The following is a 24,474-nucleotide window of genomic DNA, read 5'->3' on the forward strand; positions in this document are numbered from 1 at the left end:
CAATAAATGTCATGTTTCTTTGAATTCTAAAATAAAATCCTTAACCAAAGGAACTGGATGTAGTGGAAAGACATTTTTGGTCTGCATAACAATATATTTTAACAAATTAGCTCATCTTAAAACTGAGAAAAGGCAGGAATGTGAGTCAGTGGCAGGCATACGCCTAGTATGCCTGAGGCCCTGGGGAAAATTACAAGCCCGACAAATATAAAACCAACTAACTTAAGATCAACTGAACAACTATTGAGAAATAGTATAATTTCTATTTTGTCATTATACTTAGTTGAAAAATATATCAAATAAAGTCTCCTCTAATTTTATACTAAAAAGCTGTTGCATGTATAACTATTCAAATGGATTTTATACATATTTTATGCAAAGTAATATATTATTTTTATCCCTACACTTAATTATTTATACAATAACATTAAGAAATTCCTAATGCATCATATCTTTAAACAAGTAGCTGGCAGAAAATTAAAGAAGCCTTAGAATTAATCTGTTGAGAACAGAAGATCCTGATACATTTTATCTTGAAGATTAAATTGAAGAGAAGTTTGGGGCTGAAGCAAGAGCACTACGGTGGGTACAGCATTTGCCTTACATGAGGCTGACCCAGTTCGATCCATGGCACCACATATAATCCCCAAGCCCTGCCAGGAGTGATACCTGAGCAAAACCCAGGAGTAATCCTTGAGTACTGCTGGGCATAACCCCCAACCCCTGCAAAATGATCACAAAAATAAAGATAAGTTTAACAACATTTGTTAACTTGGTAATGAAGAAATAAAATAGGAATTCCACTTGGAGCAAACATAAAGCAAGTTCTATGATGTTGAACTACTTGCAAAATATAAGAGAAAGCTGCAGTCAAAGATGGTACTCATACACTACTTTTTGGTTTTCCATTATTTACTAGATAAAGCTCAATGACAGCAAAGTGATTTAATGTATAATATTTTGAATTATGTAATAATTCCATTTTAAAATATATTTTAGAAGAACGTTAAATTTTTCCTCATGTTCATTTCACAGATTTAGCATGTTAAGTTTGCAATCATTACAGATAACCAGAAAATTCTTTTTAAAAGTATAGTGAGGATTCAAATGCCCTTTACCCAGTCTTATATAACATAATGCATCTCAGAAAATCCATGGAACCTCTGTGTGTGTATGTGTGTGTGGTTCTGTGCCATTTATCATAGATGAGCATTACTTTGCTACCACCACAATCCAAGTTTTGTATTATCACTACGAAGCTTATTCCTACTGCCCTTTCATAGCCGCATGCCTCTTGGCTTCCCCAATCTCTAACCCCTGGCAATTACTAATCTATTCTCAATCTCATGATTTTATTTCTGAGTCATTTAAGGATAAATGTAGTCATAAGACTATGCTTTAATACTGTACCATGATGTTCCAGCTATTTGAGATTAGGACACAGGCACATATGGAAGAAAGACCATGCAAAGATAAGGGAGAAATGAGTAGAAGACATGGAGTAAGGCTTTCCAATGCAAGTAGCCTCACAAAGATTAATGTGACAAGGTTAAGGAAAGTTGGACTTCCAGAACTGTGCAAAAATTTGCTTTTTGTTTAAGTGATTTAGTCTGCAGTAGTTACACAGACCTAATAGAGTGCATGAGAATAGTTTTATCATTATATATTTGCCTCACATGCATGTGTTTAGAAATAATACTTTTGTCTATAAAAATCACTTGTGTATCAATAACTTAAAGTAGCTGTATTTCAAAAAAGATATTTAAACAGTATGGGCATTCAACAAAAATCTAGAAATTTAGCTTCCATGTGACCTAGCAATGCCACTTCTGGGAATATAGTCTGGGGTTGCAAAAACCCTCAGCAGAAATGACATCTGCAGTAATATGTTCATTGCAGCACTGTTCACAATAGCCAGAATCTGGTAACAACCCGAGTACCCAGAAACAGACAGCTGGTTATAAATCTATGGTGTATCTACACAATGAAGTTCTATGTAACTGTTAAGAAAAGTGAAGTTATGAAATTTGCTTATAATTGAATGGATATAGACAGCACCATTCTGAGTGAAATGAGTCAGAAGGAGAGGGACAGACATAGAATGATTGCACTCATTTGTGGGATATAAAACACAGAGTACGAGGCTTATATCCAAAGACAGTAGAAACAAGAGCCAAAGGGATTATTCCATGTTTGAAAGCCTGCCTCAAGGGCTGCGAGAGTGGGAGTTGGGATAGAGAAATGACCACTATGACAATGGTGGTAGGAAATGATGGGAGATGTGTGATGAAAGTGGGTAAAGGACCAAACATGATGGCCTCTCAGTATCTGTATTGCAAATCATAATGTCCAAAAATAGAGTGAGAAAAAAACAAAGGAAAGTACCTGCCATAGAGGTAGACTCGGGGTGGGTAGTGGTGGCAGTGATACTAGGGACTTTGGTGGTGGGAAAGGTACACTGGTGGGGGGATAGGTGTTAGAATATTGTATGATTGAAACCAGATCATGAAAACTTGTCATATACATGTAATTGTGTGTCTCATGGTGATTCAATTTATAAAAATGACATTAAGTCAGTTTTAAAAAATAAATTACTCCTCCAAAATAATAGCATGGGCACACAATTCTGTATATTTTTGCCATTTATTTTCAGAGAAGATCATAATTAACATGCTGGCTACAGTGTTTTTATGAGTTGAACTTAATTTAAATTCTCATTAATTGCTGTATTTGACTTGGTAAAGGGATAGCAACATAAGCATTTCATTTAATTAGCAACATGTTATTTGTATCCGAAGTATAGAATTATATCAAAGGCATAAATATTAGCAAGATGCCTTATGTCAAGTTAACCTACCAAAAAGAAGTAATATAAAAGTACATTTCTGTACCTTTGGAAACAACACTAACACAGAAAAGAAAAACACATCTGCAATAAAAGAGAGCATGCAATTGTACCACAGTGACAGTAGCCCACCAGAGATATTATGAATCAAAAGGGAATTATGTATCTGCTTTTAGAGAATAGAAACGGAACTTACCATCTTGATCCGTGGTCACTGTAATAGCTGTGAATGGCTTGGGAGAAAAACTCAGCTCAGAAACTCCATTCATGGCTTCTATTTCAAAGGTGTAATTCACGTGAGACACAAAGTCAAGTACTATCACAGAACTGTTGATTAGGCCAGAATGTCTTGGGATGAATCGAAGTCCTCCACCACAGTCCTCACACTGGTTAGTGTCGAAGCCACATTTCTTACAGATTACACTGTACGTGAGATCTTTTCTCCCTCCTGTATCACTTGGTGGGCTCCATTCCAAAATAAGAGCTGTTTCATTGATGTTAAAAATCACATTTCTAGGAGCTGAAGGTGGCCCTAGAGAAAAGCAATTGCAAAACAAATGTACATGAACAGGACAATGAAATACAATGTTACTTGAAAACTTCACTGATAAACTACTGTTTGTCTTTTATATTACTTTAACTTTTTCTTCTGATGGGAACCACAAGAACATATGGTCAAGATATCTCATAAAGTCTTGCATGAAAGGACTCATTAAAAATGAAAGTGGTTATAACTTTTAGGTAGTTGAAATGTAATATTTACTATCAAAAGCTGCAAACACTAAAACATAATTATACATTTTTAAATGTTCTAACTAAAGACATATAATAAGCAAACATTAGTTGAAAGTATGTGAGTAACTTAAATCATGATCTGATAACTATATTGCCATTATAGAACTTTGAAAAAAATAGGGTATACGGTGTCTGTTCTTCTATTTGGCATTTATAATTTTAGCATGTAAATAAAATTCCTATTCACTACTTTTCATGATTCCTAAGGATTTGATCTTATAGACTGAGAAAAAAATGATCACAAATTGAGGTAAATGAAGTTTGGAGGAAGAAAAGAGAAAGTAAAGTTGGAGGGAAAGTAATGGCTTATACTAGAACCAGACCAATGTCATGGGATGTAAGAATTATTTGGAAAACAAGACAAAATATAATGACATAAGTTATGGTGACTCATTTTTATTTAGACTATATTTATTGAACACAACTGTGTTTGTTCTTAAAAGGTGACAATGTAATCACTCAATGAGGATCTTCCACACTCTACGTTTCAGGGCAGATTATACTGCATAGACTTCTTATGTTCTTTAATTGTGAAATATCAATGACCTTTTCTGTAAAAAGACTATGTATATAGTAGATCTTTGAAAACTAACTTACAATATATAATAATGCAACACATTCCTGCCATATTTCAGAACAGTTAATTTTAAGAAATCTAAACAAATTTTATTAATTTCTATTACCAGTAAATTTTACTTAAAAGGTCACTGCCACTGTCATCACCTTGTTCATTGATTTGCTCGAGCAGGCACCAGTAATGTCTCCATTGTGAGACTTGTTGTTACTGATTTTGGCATATAAAATATGTCACGGTAGCTTGCCAGGCTCTACCAAGAGGGGCAGAGGAATCGAACCTGGGTTGGTGGCATGCAAGGTGAATGTCCTACCACTGTGCTATCGCTCCAGCACACTTAAAAGGCAGAACTCATACTATATAAGAAATGAATGTGTCTGTTAGAAGCAAATATTGGATTTCAGGATACACCCATTCAATAAGTAAAGCATCGCTTTTCATTGCTAATAATTATGTCACGTACCCTGTTAGGTATTTTTTAACAAAAAAGAATGATAAAAATTTAATTATAAAACATACATTTGGGGGAAGAAAAATAAAAGGAGCTAAAAAGAACAAATGAGTAACAATCTGTGAATGACTCTGAGAAAGTTTCTAGAGAATGGAGAAGAAATTTATGGTTAAGAATATGAGGAGTGGAATTATATAGAAAGATCTCAAAATGAACATGAAACTGACATAAATGCACCATGGCTAGAATGCAAAAGGGAAAAGCAATAAGTGAACTTTTCACCATTTTTTTATCTTGGAAGTCATACCTCATTGTTAAGGAGACCATACATGGTGTTACAGTTGGAATCCTGGAGTTTTGAAATGTAAACCTAAAGGAAAATACTTAAATATTTAATTCCTGTGTAGTTTCTCCAGTCTGCAAGAAGTGATTTTTTTAAATTTATTTTTTTATTTTTGGGTCACACCCAGCGATGCACAGGGATTCCTCCTGGCTCAGCACTCAGGAATTACTACTTAGCTACAGCCATGCTTGAGGTCCCTCTCCACGCGTTCAGAAAGGCCTCACGCATGAAGGTACAGGCAGAGGAACCCAGGTGTGTGTAATTCCATCAACGGCCAACATCCAGAAACTTAAAAGCAAGCTCCCAGAAGCGATATCTTGTAGCCTACTTCTCCCTCTGGGAGAAACTGGCAAGCTGCTGAGAGTTTCCTGCCCACATGGGACAGTCTTGCAAGCTTCTCATGGTATATTCATATGCAAAGCCAGTAACAAGCTGGATCCCATTCCCCTGACCCTGAGAGAGCCTCCCGTGCGACATCATTGGAAGGGCCGAGTCTAGAGAAGCTTCTAAGATCTCAGGGAAAGGACAAATGAAGAGGTTACTGAGCCCGCTTGAGAAATTGATGATTAACAGAGATTTCGTGATTCATGATTAAAATGGAAAGAAATTCTGATAAATTCGACTACAAATATGTATGGACCAAATAAAAAAAGCCATATGACAGAAGGCAGAGCATAAAGACAAAAACTGTAAATAATGTGTTATCCACTTACATCAGGTCTGAGAATAATCCTTAGAGACAGAAAGTAAAATGCTGGTTATTAGGAAATGAGGGGAGGAGATGAGAAGTATTTACCTAATGAGTATAGAATTTTAATTTTATGAAAGGGAAAGAATTCAGGATATTGATAGTACAACTATGCGAATATTGTACTATCATTAATTGTGAGCTCAAAAATGACTCAAAGGCCAGGATTTACCTAAGTGGTAGAGGTCTTACTCGTGTGAAGCTAGGGTTCAGTCTCTGGCAACAAATAAAGAACAAACAACTTTAAAAAATGAAAGAGAGAAAAATAATTTAAATGGTAAATTTTGTCACATGTACTTTACACAGGACTGGAGCGATAGCACAAGGGTAGGGCATTCGCCTTTCATGCGACCGACCCATGTTCAATTCCTCCGCCCCTCTCGGAGAGCTGGGCAAGCTACTGAGAGTATCGTGCCCACATGGCAGAGCCTGGCAAGCTACCCGTGGAGTATTGGATATGCCAAAAACAGTAACAAATAAGTCTCACAATGAGAGATGTTACTGGTGCCCGCTCGAACAAATAGATGAGCAACGGGATGACAGTGACAGTGACAGTATTTTTTACAATTACAAGATTATCCATGTGGCACAATCAACAGAGAAGCGGCCAGGCATTCTGGTGAGCAACGTGGCCCAGAAAATGCCCCGGACCCGAATTGGGGCCAACAACACCGGGGAGCCGGAAGGAGGAGGTGCAGCCTGCACACCTTCTCCAGATGGAGCCCTGGCGACACTGAGCAGCAACTAACACGGCTCCGGGATTCGGGACTGGGACACATCTGATTTTTTTTAAAACCTGAAAACATACAATCTTTTAATGGAAAACTACTTATCAAATGCTTCCTTAATAGGGCTATCTTGTTTGGGGGTATAACTCCCACAACAATAGTGAGTTTTGTGTTGAAATATGGAATGTACTCAAGGTGAAGAGAAAAATGAAGTGAAATTCATCAGTTATACAATTGGGATGGGGGGCGGGGGGGTATACCGGGGATTTTGGTGGTGGAATATGGGCACTGGTGAAGGGACGGTGTTTGAATACAGTATAACTGAGACATAAACCTGAGAACTTTGTAACTTTCCACATGGTGATAAAATAAAATTAAAAAAAAAGATTATCCATGTGATTAGCTAGAGAGAGAGTATAGAAGTTAAATTACTGCCTTGGATGCATCTGACACTGATACATTCCAGTACCTCACATGGTCACCTGAGTACATTTAGGAGTGGTCCCTGAGCACAAAGTTGGGAGTAACTCACACCAGGTATGCTCAGAAGCATCCTTCCAAAATTTTTCTTTTCATATAAATATCATACATCAGTCCCTCTTGAAGAGCCCAGCAAGTTACCGAGAGAATCCCGCCCACACAGCAAAACATGGCAAGCTATCCTTGGCATATTTGATATGCCAAAAACAGTCTCACAATGGAAACGTTACTGGTCTCACGATGGAGACGCTATTGGTGCACGCTTGAGCAAATTGATGAGTAAGGAGATGACAGTGATACAGTGATACAGTGATCATACTTCAATAAAATTTCCTTTGAGCTATAGAAAAAAAAGATATTCTGGCAACAGTTTGGAAATGATCTCAATGAATACAGGAGACTTAGCTGTAAGAGATTTGGCAGTAGTTATAAAAATATAAAGCTAAGCTCTTCAGTATTAGATATAAAATAGTGTTAAATATTTTGATTTCTTGTTGGCAGTGTCTATTATCAGCAACCTGATGTGTAGGAACATAATGTGCATCATATAATGCTAGACCTAGAAAGAGACAGTTTTGCCACAGGATTGGAGCATACATTGTTTGACAGTATTGCATATTGTAGAGTCACAGAAACATCTGTCTTTAGGAAGAAAATTATGGAATAAATTATAATCTAGAGCAGGGACAGTAAGCTTTTGCCTCTAACCTACATGTATGTCAGGGAGATAAAAATTTATTAACATTATCATAATAATGTATTCCTCCAAAATGACATATTCATAGTGTTGCTCTATTCTCTTATTTAAAATGGAAAGCATGAGTTATTCACTTATTTCAATGAGTGGGGAGACAGTTATCAATTATGTTATGGGTGTTTGCAAGTATATATCTCTCTGCCTGGAGATACTTTTAAAAAAAGGCAGACACCCTTCTCACTCAAGGGCCCTCATACCAATTTGCATGACGATTAAATAGCTTTTTAATTGCTGTTAAATTATGCCAGCTAAACTGTGATTTCATGCAAATATTAAGCCGTAATGACATGCAGTGAATCATTTACTAAGATTTAGAACTTGGAACAAAGAGAGACAATTAATTCTAATCCTCAGATTCAACTAAATTATGTGTCACTGGGCTTTTATGAATGTGGCCTGATTGCTTTGTTATCATTTATAAATTATACAAAGATTATGTGACACATTGAGAAAAAAAAGAAATAAGGAGGGGAAAAAAAAACCCTTGGCAGCAAAAACCCTTTTGGAGACATTGGTTTAGAAAACTCTCCGGAATTTTCTTCTGTAGATTTTTTTTTCTTTAAAGGAAACAAGTAATTCACAGAGAAGAAAAGCAATCTCACACTTCACCCTCTGGACTGACTTCAGAGAAAAGGGCAATTACTCTGATTTGCAACTTGCTGTTTTACAAGCCATCATATAATAGCCCTTGTAAAAGTTACAATTGCATTTCTACTAGTATATCTGAAAATACATTTTCAAACCTTCTTTTCGTTTTGCTTTAGTTCTGAGTGAAATTACTCTGAAAGAATAAGGAAGCAGTGTGGAAACAGGAGACAAGTGAGAAGTTTGCTGTAATGCAGGCCCTTCCTTTCCCTGAGAAGTTCTGGCTCTAGGGCTTGTGTTCTTCCCAGAGAGCAGAGTTCAAGTCTGCTATTTTTTTTGTTATATCAATTTTAAGTCTTATTATGCAAAATGCTTTAAAACACAACTATATTTCCTCAAATATATCCCATACAATATTTCTAGTGCCATGAAATACTACATACATAGAAAGTACACTGCTCAATTAGACGCCTCTGGCTGACTGATACTAAAACAAAAGAAACCCATTTTTTTGTTGTTGCTGAATCCAATATTTTACCAAACAAATGGTCATGGAAACTAATCAAAGAAGCATCTGGAGGAATACTAGATTCTACAAAACAGCCTGAAAGATTGACAAAGAAAGTATGCAGACTCAAGAGTTATATTTCAGTCATACAATGTTTCAACACCCATTCTCCACCCGTGTAATTTTCCAGCACCAGTGTCCCCCGTTTCCCTCCCACCTTTTCAAGCCATCCTCCACCCCAACCTGCCACTATGGCAGGCACTTCTATTCTCTTCTCTTTCTCTCTCTCATTTTATGCATTATGGTTTGTAATACAGATGCTGAAATGTTATCATGCATATCCCTTTACCTGCTTTCAACACTTAGTTCTTGTACAGAGTGATCACTTTAAATAGTGTTATCATAATGATCTCCTCTATCTTAACTGCCCTCCATCTCCCACACCACAGACCCAACCCTGACCAGTCCTCCTGGGCCATTTTCTCTGGCCTTGAATATTTGTTTCATACTGCATCTTTTATGTACCATGAATAAAAGCGATCATGAACAATTTTGTAATGCTCTTATGGTGATTCAATTAAAAAAAAAGAGTCTATGGCATATAACCAAAGGATGAAATAGTACAGTTGCTAACTAAAGTTTAATTCCAAAGAAATGACAAACCGGTGATATATATACACATATATATGTACACCAAAGACCTCCGGAGCCTAGTCACAGCCATGCTCAAGGACCCTCTCCACATGTTCGGACTAGCCTCAAGCATGAAGGTACTGGCAGAGGAACCCAGGTGTGTGGGACCCAAGGCTGAGACCTCCAAGCCTGCTCGATCAGCACTGGGTCTTCTCCGCCCAGATTTCCCATTTTCCAGTAACTAGGCAGCCACACCCTGGGACTGCCCCCAGCACCGTGGAACCCCATCAACGGCCAACATCCAGAGACTTAATAGCAAGCTCCCGAGAAGCGGCCGCGAGATACCTTATATCCTGCTTCTTCCTCTGGGAGAAACTGGCAAGTTACCGAGTTTCCTGCCCATATGGGACAGCCTCTCAAGGTCCCCATGGTGTATTCATATGCCAAAGCCAGTAACAAGCTGGGTCTCATTCCCCTGACCCTGAAAGAGCCTCCAATGCGGCATCATTGGAAAGAACAAGTAGAAAGAGGCTTCTAAAATCTTAAGGCCAGGATGAATGGAGATGTTACTAAGACTGCTCAATAAATTCGACAATCAATGGGATGATGATGATGATGTACACATATCAAATTTGTATATGTATGCATATATATTGATGTTTTCTCTTATTTCTATTCACTAGGCACTTCATGATTAGTTGTACATTAATATGATGCTTATGATCTCCACCAAAAGTAATAGCTGCCATGTGTTCTGGACTTGTATTTCCAGATAATTACAATATTACATATTTTCATCTTGGTTTGGAATAGGCACAAAATACTGAATATATTTTAAAATGAACACACAATGCTGTGTGTTCATTTCAATAAACCTTTCCTTTATGGTGCCACTCCCCCAAAAGAGTTATATTTCACTTACATATCCTATTGCTGTAGAGTTATATTTAGTATTTATAATTATGGAAATATACTACCTTGTTAAAAAATAGAGACTTTTTTCATATTGACTACAGAGTGACTGCCCATTGACTATAGTAGTATTTTCACTTTACAGAAACATTTAAAATTATTTACTATTTTATGATAAATAATGTTTTAAATAAAAGCACTGTCATTTCCATAGTTATTCACAGTTGAGTTTCAGGGGTACAGTGTGTCAGCACCAGTCCCACCACAAGTGCAGATTTTTCTTCACCAATGAGCCCAGGTTCCCCACCATTCCCCAACCTGCCTCCTTGACGGACATATTGTTAAATTTGGTTGTTATATTGTGTAGAATAATAGCACACTTGAACATACTTATAGTATTGTTGGCTCTGTAGCTTAGACAAATAAATATATCACATTTCGACACCGTTGATATACCTGAAGCTCCTGATGCCTCCTAGCTATCTCACATTTTCATTTAGATAATCAAGGATAGTTTGATATTGCAGCACTGTTTACAATAGCCAAAATCTGGAAAAAACCTGAGTGCCCAAGAACACTTTTACCAAGATGACTGGCTAAAGAAACCCGGTACATCTATACAATGGAATACTATGCAGCTGTTAGAAAATATCTAAGTCATGAAATTTGCATATAAATGGATCAACATGGAAAGTAACATGTTTAGTGAAATGAGTCAGAAAGAGAGGGATAGATATAAAAACATTGCACTCATTTGTGGAGTATAAAGTAACAAAATGGGAGACTAACACCCAAGAATAGCAGAGATAAGCGTCAGGAGGATTGCTCCACTCCATGGCTTGAGAGCCAGCTTTACATGCTGGAGGATATAGAAGGGAGCACCAAGTAAAGGGTGCTATGAGGGCCTGCTTGGAATGGGAGATGTGGGTTGAAAGTAGACTGTAGACCAAACATGATGGCCACTAATAACTCTGTTGCAAATCACAATTACCAAAAAGAGAGAGAGCAAAAGGGAATGCCCTACCACAGAAGTGGGGTGGGGTGAGAGTGGGGTGAGGATGGGAGGAGGCACACTGGGATCATTGGTGGTGGAGAATGTGTAGGATAACAGCCCCAGTAGTTTAGGTTTATTGGGTTACTCCCATCACAGTGCTCCCATTCCTCTGTATTCATTTGTAGCTTCTTTCTTAGTGTTCTGTTGACTTGTAAATATTGTTTTTCTCTTCTCCTTGAGTCCTTTTCATAGTTTATTCAGAGCAATGTCCTTTTTGTATGGACACAGGAAGACTTAGCAAATGCTATGCTTTTGTAACCTGGGAGTCATTTGACTCTACATGATATTTTCCTCCTGGGCATCTCTATACCTAAACCTCAGCTGCCCTTACTTCCTAGCACCCCAAAAAGCAGGGTCCCGACAGGGGACGAGACAGACCAAAGGCAAGTGGTGAGTTGTGTGCTACCCTGGCATCGAGATGGGCCTGGCCAAAGTGCCTAATGCTTAACTATAAGTTAAGAGCTTGATCATGGACAAATGTTGTCATGATCTGAACAGTGATAACTAGATTTGGACCCTGCTGGGGTGAGGAATGATTAATCTGGCCTGAGTGCTGTAGTCTGAGACTGTAGCAAGACATTGCCAGGAGAGCTGCCTTGCAAGCCTCAATATATCTCTTGCTATGTCCATACAAAAATAACTAGTATTAAGATGTTAATGAGTGTTTGGAATAAGGAGAGGAGAATAAACCGTTAACAGGTATTTTGCCTACTGGCAGTCAGGAAGGGCTTTGGAATGCCCCTAGGTTGTGTTCCTTTTGAATCTGACAGCCCTCAGGAAGAGTTTCTTATGATGATTTTGCTATGTGGCTGTGTGTAGCCTAGGGGCAAGGAGGAGAGAGTAGAGAAGAAGAGAGGCTGCTGTAGATGCAGAGAAAGGACAGAGCTGGAAGTGTGGAGATGGGAAAGATGGAAGATTGAATAAATGGTAACTAATCAGCAACCAGCTTGGTCCTCATTCTTCCTTCACCTGTCCTTGACCACCGCTGTCCCCATCCAGCCCATACACAGCAGTTCCAGAGCACCAAACTCGAGTGGTGAGACAGAGCTGCCCGGAGAGCCTGGGAGTGCACACGCCTGTAGGCGAGCCTTAGTTTTTAAAAGAATGGGCACTGGTGGAGGGATGGGTACTTGATTATAGTATGATGGAAACATAGCCAGGAAAGTTTGTGAGTCTGTAACTGTACCTCACAAGGATCTATTAAAAAAAAGATAGTCTGTGTATCCCCCTTAGATATCTGGCTTCCTCCTCCTCTTTTTCAGAACATATTTTCAGAACATAAATAAGCAATATATTGTCTTCTTTCAACAGATTTCTTTAAACAATCTTATTTTAGAGCATGAACTATTCTTTATAAGAGAAATTGAAGTTTAACTTCAAGGAAATTATTACTAAAAATAGAGCTGTAGATGCACTACGAACCCTTTGTAGTGTAACTTTTTTATTTTTTTGCATTTCACATTTTTAATATTAAAGCATCTACTTCAGTAGCTAAAGTTTTTTTTAATTAAGATATTCTATCAATTAAAATTTTTTTCAGTGCTGTGAATGAAAACTTAGATATATTTTAAATATTTTCATTATTTATAAAGTTTACAGCTAAAAAAACAAAAGAGAAAAATAATTTTAATAATTCTAATAGACTAAATAATGTTAACTTCAAGAATAAAATCTAAACCTATTAACCTTGTTTATATTTATTTCACAACTGGACTCATACTTAAATCTCTTGCTTTCTTTTGCTATCTCAATGGTTTTATACATGCTGGTCACTGATTCTTCACTAGGAAATTATATATTGACTCTTTATATTTTTATTTAGGTGTTACCCTGTTTCTGATACATACAAATTGCCTTTAAGATGGACTGACCAATTTTATATATGGAGGCATGGTTTTACAAATATGACATTCTGAGCATTCATTTTGGTAAGAGTATACTTAATATTTTATATGGTTTATTTCATTCAATTACCATAATACCCATATAACTTAGTTAATAAGATTCCACTTTATAGAACGGGTTGATCGACATTTATCAAATACATATGTTATACTGAAAATTTTGTTTGCTTGGAGGCAATACCCAGATATGCTCATGAGTTATTCCTGATTGTACTCAGTAATTACTCCTGACTGGCCCAGAAGACAATAGGGGATGCTGGGAATTGAACCTGGGTTGGATGCAAGCATGGCAAATGCTTTACACACTGTACTATTTCTCTGGGATCTTATATTGAAATATTTGTATTTCTGTCTCTCAAGGTTCATCACACACATAAAAAAGTGGAATGTGATTCAACTAAGGAAATGGAAAAAAATTGTGGTTTTGCATTATCATCCAATAATTTCTTTCGCTTAGTATAAATTTTAACAAATATTGGAAAGTAACAAATTCAATGATATAATATTTATAAGAATGTGATGTTAAGATTTAAGGCTAAAATCTGTACAATTAATTGTACAAGTAATCAATTATTGATTAAATATGGTCACATAATTTGAAAATCATGAGTATTGTAAGGAGATATTGATATTACAAAAACTGATACAAAGACCTATAACAAAATTAGTATTTCTTCACTGGGAAGAAATTAAAGCTTTTCAAAATATGGGTGCATAAAAACTAAAAATCCTGAGAGGCAAAAATTTGAGACTGAAAATTTATGTGCTATAATAAAGCATGAAGATAATTTTAATCTAGAAATTCTCATTAAACTTTTTAACCACAACTATGTGAAAAAAATAACATAAGTCTATAGACCCCATGATTTGAAGAATTAATTAAATGTGTAATCATCATGAAAATAACATATATGTTAAAAACATTTCAAAAAATAGATGTTAAATGATGAGCAATTTTGCCTTGTATATTTAGATAAAAAATCCTGTCTCATTAATACTATTTTAAAATTAAATATATGCAGCAATATATAGACCTTTCTGTGTTTGAGTCAATTATTTTTGGATGAACATGCCTTAGAAATAGAAAAATATATAAACACTTTCATGATTTGTGACAAATTAAAAACAATAAATGAAAGCAAGTTAATAAGATACAAGATGTAAAACATTTCAGAACTAACTTTTAATGCTTTTTTAAATTATGGGTGAATTTCTTGGTTTGTGACTTGCATGCATGTAGGTTCTATTGGTTTTGATAATTGTGATTTTCAACTGTGGATGTTAAGAATAGATTCAAACCACTAACAAATAAAACTCAATCAGTTATTATCCCAATCATTGTCACTGTCAGTCAAATTCAAATATACAAAAAGGCATATTTGCCTTTGTATTAAAAATGAAGATGGATGAAACTGTTTTGACTTGACTGATTATATATTAGATGAAAAAATAGATGAACACTTTAATGATGCGCATTAATATGGTCACATGTATGATTTACATTTTGTTTCAAACATTTCTAAATAGGGAACACAAACATTTGTTGAATATGTTTATCTTCTAAGGACCTGGTCGATAGCTTCAAAAAAAAATCCTTGTATTGATTTAAACATGAGAAACACCATAAAAGTGCTAGGATTGTGGAATTAAATATTAGACTTTAACTTTATTTCTCTTCATCCCTTCTGGCTCTCTATTTTTTTCTGCCTAATAAGCACCATCTTAGTAACATTTATTTTCCTACTTTGTTTCTCCAAAATTATTGTCGTTCCCTTCTGGATGGAAAAGCCTTTGACAGTCATTTTGGTACCAAGCTTCTTGGCAGGCAGTAGGGTATGCTGAGCTCTGAACTGTTCTCAGAGGCAGCTTTAATTGACCAAGATCTGATATTGTAGCATGTCCCCTGCAGCTCATTCTTTAAAGAATATACATTAATGAGTCATTGGAGAAATAGTTTATGAAGTAGATGAAGATGCCAGCAAAAATATTTTAGCAATCAAAATGTCATGTCTTATTCCTAGTATCTCGCAGGTCATGCAAAAGGAGCACAATGCAATTTAAAAAAAAAATCAAGAAGGTCTAAATTTCCAATTATGTTGTTAGTATAATTAGGTCTAAGAACAAATTGGAAAATGCCAATATAATTAAAATTAGAGAGGGAAAGAGTGGCCTCTCCCTCTCTTATTTGCATGCTGAACTTTGAATGCCATTGGGTTGACACAGTTTTGGTAATAAATCTTGGACTTTAAAAATTCTTTAGGCAGCAGAATTAAGAATCTGATCAAAGTTCTGTTTTTATTCATAAAGTATATTTCAAACAGCTTGGAAATGTTTGTGGGGCTGAAAGATCTACCTGGATATTATTAAATTAACCCAAGGGAGAGTTGAACACATTAACTAAAATGATAGGGCAAGGAATGATAGGAAAGAATGGATAAAAGAAATGGTAGAACTGACAGGATTTGTGACAACTTGGGCATGTCAATGTGATATTCGGGTTTAACCTGGACTGGTTATGGGAGAAATTACTAAGATAAGAAAAAAATGAGCTGGGATGCTTCAGCAAGTTAATACAGAAGACAATAGAATTATATTTTTTCAGGCTGAACTTGGTATCAGTGGTTTATTTTTTCACAAAGCAGTATTTATTTAGTAATTATTATCTATCACATACAATTATCATTTCAGGAGATACAGTGAAGAAAGAATATCCATAAATTCATGAGTCCTGTCATGTAGCATGATATCAAAAACTATATATGAAATCCAGTGCACAAATGAATCATGTATTTTCAAAGAAATACATTATATATAAAATACAAACTGATATAGAGAAGAGTAAATGCAAGATAGTATACTGTATAGGAATTCTATCTTTGGAGTCATCACTTTTCCTAAGAGCCAATAATTGCATCAAAGTGATACAAAGATAATAAAATATTGAAACGCAAATTCAAAAGATTTTCACCCCTATGGTCACAGCTGTATTATTCATAATAGCTTAAACATGGAATGAAAGTAAAGGCCTATCGATAGATGTCTGCGTAAATATATGTGCATATCTGTGAGGAGTAAGTTGCAAAAGTAAATGAATTGGCAGGAACAAAACAGAATGATCTCTGAGACTCAGACTATTCTGGTGGTGTCCAGAGGAAAGGGCGAGAAGGAGTAGGAGAAATAAGCAGAGGGGACTTTCTGTGGGTGGAAGGGCACTGGAACGTGGGTGGCAGGAGTGATAAAATTACACACATATGAAGCTAACATGGAAAGCAATTTATTTCTTCAATCTCTCAACTGCCTGTTTATGGCCTTCTAAAAAAATTAAAGGGGGACACTGCCACTGATCTACGAAATTCCATTAAATTTCTGATACAGGTTTAGAGAGATCCTGCCTCGGCAGGTCTCAGGCCAGTCAAAACATCACTGTCTACCTAACCTGGAGTACACTGTCCGCAATAACTATTTCCAAAGCAGTTTCAAAACTTCAAGTATGATATTTTCCCCTTAAACTCCAGACTTAAGAATTTCCTTTTCTTATTTGGACATGTAAAATATGTTCCAGGGAGGGGCAGGAGGAATTAGGTGATAATTTTCTAAGCTACGACTATTGAAGCACTCATTTATAATCAGAAAGCAAAAAAAAAAACATGCCTAATTAATGTATATTTTTATTACAGGCATCCTCTAAGTGTTTTATATAAAGTTTGTACTAATGCAGACAAATCGACATACTTCATTAGTGTTTAGATTTTAAAATATGGGCGTTTTACAATCTTTCTAAGATATATGTGACATACCAGTATTCTCAGTCCATTTTTTCTCTATGAAATTACCTAAGATAAACAACACTTTGTAATCAATTAATCAAAAAAGACATTTTAGTATGATGTATTTATATACTTTACAAGGCTTTAACAGAAGTTATGAAATATCTGTGTACATATTTCACTGTATCACTGTCATCCCATTGCTCATTGATTTGCTCAAGTGGGCACAGGTAACGTCTCCATTTTGGGACTTGTTACTGTTTTTGGCATACTGAATATGCCAGTGGGAGCTTGCCAGGCTCTCAGAGAGGGACAGAGGAATCAAACCTTGGTCGGCCGTGTACAAGGCAAATGTCCTACCCTCTGTTTTCAACTTAATTTAGAAACTGTACTTTAATAACAGAAAGGTATGAGCTGTTTAAATTCTTGGTGGGTAAATTAAAGTGATCGTCACAAATAAATTTATTGGCCTATAGGTTCAAATCCAAAAATTAGAGTAAACTAGAGGTGAAACACTGAAAAATTAAAAAATGCTTTCCTTTAAGGAAAAAAGCCACAGAAGCACACATTTTTCTGCATAAAAATAATAGCACCATTACTTTCACAATATTCAGCATGAAATATTAATTCATTCTTGAAAATATATACAATCCCTTAGCTACTAGGATTGAGAATACTTTTTTTAATAGAGAAGGACAACCATAAGCACCATGAGTGAGTACCATACTCAATGGATTTTAAAATAAAATAGCTTTTAAAGTCTAATCTGAAAGTTCCCACATACAATTAACTTGATAGTCCTAAAAGGATGCACCTTCAGAAATAGTCAATGTTTGAAACAACTAAGAGAGATGTTATTTATAAATGCTCAGGTAGCCTAAAATGGCTTGAACTTATGAAGAATAGATTATATTATGGGAAATATGCAGGCCTTAGATTAATGCTATTAAGGATCAATACAAATTTTGAGGAATAAATATAGTCATTACCAGCAGTGAAAAAGCAACTTTCATAGAAGGAAAACTTTCCCCTTGATTGTTATCAAAGGTAAATGGCTGATGGTATATGGATTTCGTATAATATGACTTACAAGTTTTTTAAATAGTAAAAGAAGCTTAGATATAAAATTTCCAAATGCAAAATGTATAGACTTACTGGTACATGCCATAGAAGGTGGGTCTTTTTCAGCTCGGAAATAACCCTTTTCACACTGACAGATAGAAGTTGCTTCCATGTACGTTAAACTGTGTGGTGGGCATTTAGAACACTTTGTATTCCCAGCAAATGCTTTGTAAAATCCCGGTCTACAAGCTGTGAAAAACAAAGAAAAAACATTTGTTGCTGTTACTATTATTGAAGTTCTTTTATTATGCAGAATATTTTAATGTGCATGCATTTATAAATATAAAATTTTAGTGTGAAACACAAAAATAATATTTTTAATATTTTAACATTAATGAGTTATTAAAATATTTTATTTAAAATGATTTCAACATGACATCATATTTATACGATGCTGCTAAATTGAAAAAGTATACCTGTAACAAGAAATTCAAAGCATTTCAGAGTCATTTGAGGCTGGAAACTAAAACCATAGTGTTAAAAATTATTGAAGGTTTGTATTCCAGAAACAATCAGACATGACCAGATATCTACCTGTGGAAGGAGCTTAAACAGAACTGTCCACTAGGATTGAATCTCAACCAATAATTGTTCAACTAACTATAGTTGATTTGCATGTTACTGGACTAATCAAAAATCAACTGACTTCTTGTCAAATTTGCACAGTAGGCCAATCAATCGAACTTGATTGCTTCTCTCTGCAGAGCTGATTAGAATGAGAAGCATCTCATATTTCTATGAAGATATAAACCCTACTCTGTTTAGTCCACTGGGATCAGCATTCAGAGACTTCTTTCTTTCTCTCTTTTTTTTGTTTTGTTTGGAGCCACTGTCACTGACATCCCATTGCTCATTGATTTGTTTGAGTGGGCACCAGTAATATCTGTTGCTGTTTTTGGCATATCCAATACGCCACGGGTAGCTTGCCAGGCTCTGCCATGCGGGCGCGATACTCTCGGTAGCTTGCCAGGCTCTCATAGAGGGGAGGAAGAATCGAACATGGGTCGGCCGCGTGAAAGTCAAACACCCTACTACTGTGCTATCGATCCAGCCCACAATCTATGATGCTCAGGTGTTACTCCTACCTGAGAATCACCCCTGGTGGTGCTGGGGTACCATATGGGATGACAGGGATCAAACCCTGGTCAGCCGCCTGCAAGACAAGTGCACTACTCACTGTCCTATTGCTCTGGCACCCAGAGGCTTCTTGAATCATATCTTGGAGCTACAATTCTAATAGAACATTTAAAATACACATTCACTTAGCAACTTAGCAAACTAAGCACTAGTTGAGGGATTTTCATAACTGATAGTGAAAGGAAACATTTTTTAAGGGAGCTGACATCAAATAACACTAAATTATACTGTTTCAACATGTATTTATTTCTAATTTATCTGTGAGTTTTTCTGAAATCCCCATCTGCCCACATATATGCATCTAATGTCCTGAACAATGGGGAATTATTTTATCTTAATCATAAAGAATTCACTTTTGGCCACTTTTTTAAACTATCTTACACAATATTAAGGTAGAGAAGTTTTCTGGGACATACTTCAAAAATGGTTTAACAAAGTAGTAATTTTATTTACTGATTTTGTTTTTTTTTGGGGGGGTCACACTAGGCTGAGTTCCATGCTTACTCCTGGATCTGTGCACAGAGATCACTCCTGGCTGCTAGAGGGACCACACATGGTGCTGAGGAGTGAACTCACATCAGCCAAATAAGAGGCAAGTGTCCAACTAGCTGGACTCTCTGTTCAGGCCCAAAGTACTTATTTTAACATATATTTTTACAAAATGATTTATTAAAATTACATACAAACTATGGCTGGAGCAATAGCACAATGGATAGGGTGTTTGTCTTGCACGCCGATTCCTCTGGCCCTCTCAGAGAGCCCAGCAAGCTCACGAGAGTATCTCACCTGCACAGCAGAGCCTGACAAGCTACCTGTGGCGTATTCAATAGGTCAAAATCAGTAACAACAATTCTCACAATAGAGATGTTACTGGTGCCCACTCGAGCAAATTGGTGAGCAAAGAGATGACAGTGACAGTGATACACAAACCTAATTAAATAACATAACTCTAAGCAAGATTTTTGCGAAATATTCAAGGATAGAGAAAAAATAGGCAAAATCAATTCAATTTTTCTTTAAATTTAATTGCTACTTAATTTAGTCAAAATAAAATAATTTTTCTTTATCTATGTATTATTAACTCTTACCTCCTAATTTGTAATTACTATGGGAATAATTACAAATACACAAATATGCAGGCAAATATATGCTATAACTGCCTAATATTTTGACAGCCTGTTTGTTTTTATAATATTTTATAAATGACGGAAATTCAAGAGAAACTTATAAATTCTATACAATATTAGTAACATGATTACTATTAAACATTTGATCCTTCTATATATTTGAAATTGTGAGTAATGATACAAAACTACCAACAGTGGTCTTCTCTAACTTGCTGAAAAATTAACATTCCAATAAGACTATTTAAAATTAATGGAATATAGAGATAGTGCATTGGTTAAGGTGTATACTTTGTATGCAGATGACCCTGGTTTGACCCCAACATCACAGGGTCCCTTCAAATCTGCTAAATGTGTCCCCCAACACCACCAGAGCACCTGTGGGCCTCCTGAATACCAGTTGGGAGATAGTCCCAAACTTTATTATTAATGTTCATGCTATAGGACCACGCTAAAATTTTATTATATGCATGTACATTAAACTTATGACACATAATCAAGAGCTAAATATTTTGTTTTATGTTTTTATCTAAAGCTACCCCTGGCGTACTCGATATGCCAAACACAGTAACAAGTCTCACAATGGAGATGTTACTGGTGCCTGCTCGAGCAAATTGATGAACAATGGGATGACAGTGCTACAGTGCAGTTATTATCTAAGTAAATCTCAGCTCTCAACACTGCTTATACATAAAACTACGGAAAGGTTATAACAATTTTTGCGCAACATTCTAATCTCTTTTTTTTTGGTAACTGAAACAAATGTTTAAATAATTTCTCATATGAAATATTGGCAGCTAATTTGTAATCTCTTTTTAGTATCTTCTTGGAATGAGAACAGTTCTTAATATACTAGAAAGCTGAGTGATAGTGAAACTTTTAAAGAACAGTCTGATAACTTGTTCCCTAGCATCTATTCTTATCCACTTTAATCTGTCCCATAGAGAGTTCTAAAATTGCTCTGTCAATGGTATAAGTGAACCTAATATAGACATAGCTTAAGTTTCTTAAATAGTCACAATAAAATTTGAGAAGAAACAGGTAAAATTAATGTTAACAGTATTTATTGAGTTTGCCCAATAAAGTCAAAATTATCATTTCAACATACAATTGAGCTTCTAAAGTATTTTACATTATCTAAATTTTGGTGTTTAGTGGTTTTGTACTAAGTATTTAAAATTAAACAAGAAGTTTATACTTGGGAGCATATCCTAATCGTAAGCAGATGTTCTCAAGTGCCCAATAAACAAACTCAGCTGCTAGAGACCACCATAGATCATTACAACACCTGATCATTACAACACCTGATGCAAAAAATCTTTTGAAGTGTTTTCATTATCTCTGCGTTAAACTTTGAGATATATATCTGGTATTAGTATCTCACTCATCTTAATACATTCGTTTGGTTTAAATGTTCCATTTACTTCCCAGATATAGTTATTCTTATTTTTTTTTTTATCTCAGCACTGATTCTCTTGGAAAACTGCTTAGAGCATATGAGTGTTTTTGTTTTTGTCTTTTCCCATTTATTCTGAAATAAAGCTATTGTCCTTCTAACTTGCTACCCCGAATTTGGTAGCCTTGCTTTTCTTCTTTTATCTCTTTGCTTCTTATGTACTATGCTCAAGCCACACTAAATCCCCTTCAAAATTTGGACATTTAAAGAATGCTCTTCCCACTGGGCCTTAGCCCTGCTATGTGCAATTTTCTCTCTCTCATACAGGTCTCTATTCTTATGTTGCCACAGTTAAGTCTTTCCTGATTCTTTTAATCCACTCTACTTGGGCATTTCACATTACCTCCAATTTTTTCCTGTCTCTCAGGGACTGAACATCTGACAGAGATCTATTTAATTTTTCAAACGATTCCATACTAAGATGTACTGCTCTATTAAAGCAGATTTTTTTGGTTCGTTTTAAATTTTATACAGCTCATCAAAGCCCTAGAACAGAACTACTTGCCAGATGCTATGTAGTTCTTGGTGAATATTTTATTAATAAACTACTAAGGGACCCATGTAATTTAAACATAAACTAAAACTATTTTTTTACTTTAATCCATCACTTCTGTTGACAAATCTCTGCCATCTAATCCATGACACACTCAAATGATAAACTTCAAATAATTTTAAGTTTCATTTATTTTTGATATTTATTTGAAATAAGCTTTATTGATGTAACATTTTTCATTTTAACAAGTTTCAAATTTGCATTATTATAAGTTAACATTTGTATATTCCACATTAAGTTCACCACTAAAAGTCTGTACTCTTCAGCATCCGATAGACCCAACAATTGTTCATCTTCCTTCCTTCAGGTTCCTTCAGAAAGCCATAGTGAATACCTGGGTAGTTCAGTATGTGGGAGCATAGTAAATTTTCTACTTTCAACAGCAGTTACTTCTTGGCCTTGTTTAATGCCTATAAACAAGGCCTATAAACAATGGCTTGTTTAATGCCTATAAGTGTCACAGGGAAAGCTGAAGCAGTGTCTGTCATAAAGCAGGTGCTCAGTGCATCCTTGTTTTGTTGGACAGTGCTTGAGCACTCCACTAATTACATATCCACAGAGCCTTATTCAAGTTTACCCCTTCCGTGCTCTGACTATGACATATCTCATCTTAGCATAAATTAAAAAAAATTGCTTGCTGAATTACTGTAAGGACTGAAAGCAGTAAAGAACTAAAAATCAATCCATCTTTAGCTCAAGTATGTTTCTTTCAATACTGCAAAGTAAGTTGTTCAATAAAAAAAAGATCTTTCTAATGCTAATTATCCATGAGAACTTGGAACTTTATTTGTTTTGTGATCAGTGTGATGCGACATGCCAGGCAAGCACCCTCCTTAACTACTATACTATCATCACTCTGATGCCATGAGCTTGGATTCTATTTCCTACTGCCACACCCCCACAAACAAATGCAAAGTAACAATTAGTGCAGCAATATTAGGGACCTTAGTCTTGGTTTCAGATATCTGTGTACAACAAAATTGTGTGCACTCACATTTAGTGTATGTTATTTGTTTGGGAGCCACTCTCCACAATGCTCAGGGATCACTCCTGGTGGGGCTCAGAGAACCATATGTACTGCTCGGAATGGAACCCAGGAAGACCATGTGAAAGAAAAGTATCCTACCCACTATATATGGTGCTGATGCAACTGTATATTATAGTGGATTACAACTATATCATCACATCTCTCACCTAAAAGTCTCACTATTTAGACAAATCTTACTATTCTTATATCTACAATGCTTAGCATATGTAAAGTATGTACCTATTTTTATCAATGCTTAAAATATTGAATGAATGAATAAATATCAAATCCACTGATGCCTAATATGAGATTATTAGCCCCTGTATACAGAATGATCAGTCTATAGGGCTGTTTACTGTTTTTTTCCAGTTTGACATTTCTATTAAAAATGGGTCTCAGTACTTGTGTCTTGAGAATTATTTGATTGCTTTCTTTATATCTATTTCTCCATTTATAGAGCATACTAGTCTGATTAAAAAAATAAAAACTTCACCCATTCGCCGCTGCCGCCGCTCCAGTATGACCGAGGAGGCCAAAAGAGCTACTTTGGACACCAGCAGCCCACTGAACAACTTGCAGTATGTGAACTGAGCATTTCTGCCAGGCTGCCCCTGTGGGGGCCCGGTATTTCTCTAGGTTTTCCCATCTTGTGAGCACCATAAAAGGATAAAAGATTGTAGCGATAGAATTTCAGGCAGAATTTTCCCTGGACTTTATACAGAAACCCAAAACTGTGCGGCCGCTGCCGTGGCCGTGCGACCTAATATCATCCAATCATCAGCAATATGAAATGATTCCTTTTCAATGGGTTGGACTTTGGTGGGAAACCCTAACAAGAATAGTAAGTTTTTTGTTGAAATATTAAAGGCAATCAAAGTGGTAGCCATCTCTCTAGATTGAACTAAGCCATATCCCCACACCGGCTGAGAAGAAATATCCTTCTTTCTCAGGAAGAATTGCGGCGTGGCATT

The 24,474-nt window shown here is 35.8% G+C and overlaps 1 protein-coding gene across 1 annotated transcript in view; it reads right to left on the reverse strand.

The window, feature by feature from the left end:
- Positions 1-24,474, reverse strand: part of EPHA6 (EPH receptor A6) — a 970,410-nt gene that overhangs the window by 550,942 nt on the left and 394,994 nt on the right. Inside the window, 2 exon segments of the mRNA XM_055129205.1 lie at positions 3,042-3,377; positions 18,240-18,395. Of these exon segments, the coding sequence (XP_054985180.1) occupies positions 3,042-3,377; positions 18,240-18,395 (492 nt within the window).

The sequence above is a fragment of the Sorex araneus genome, chromosome 2 (genome assembly GCF_027595985.1).
Source record: "Sorex araneus isolate mSorAra2 chromosome 2, mSorAra2.pri, whole genome shotgun sequence".
Classification (NCBI taxonomy): domain Eukaryota; kingdom Metazoa; phylum Chordata; class Mammalia; order Eulipotyphla; family Soricidae; genus Sorex; species Sorex araneus.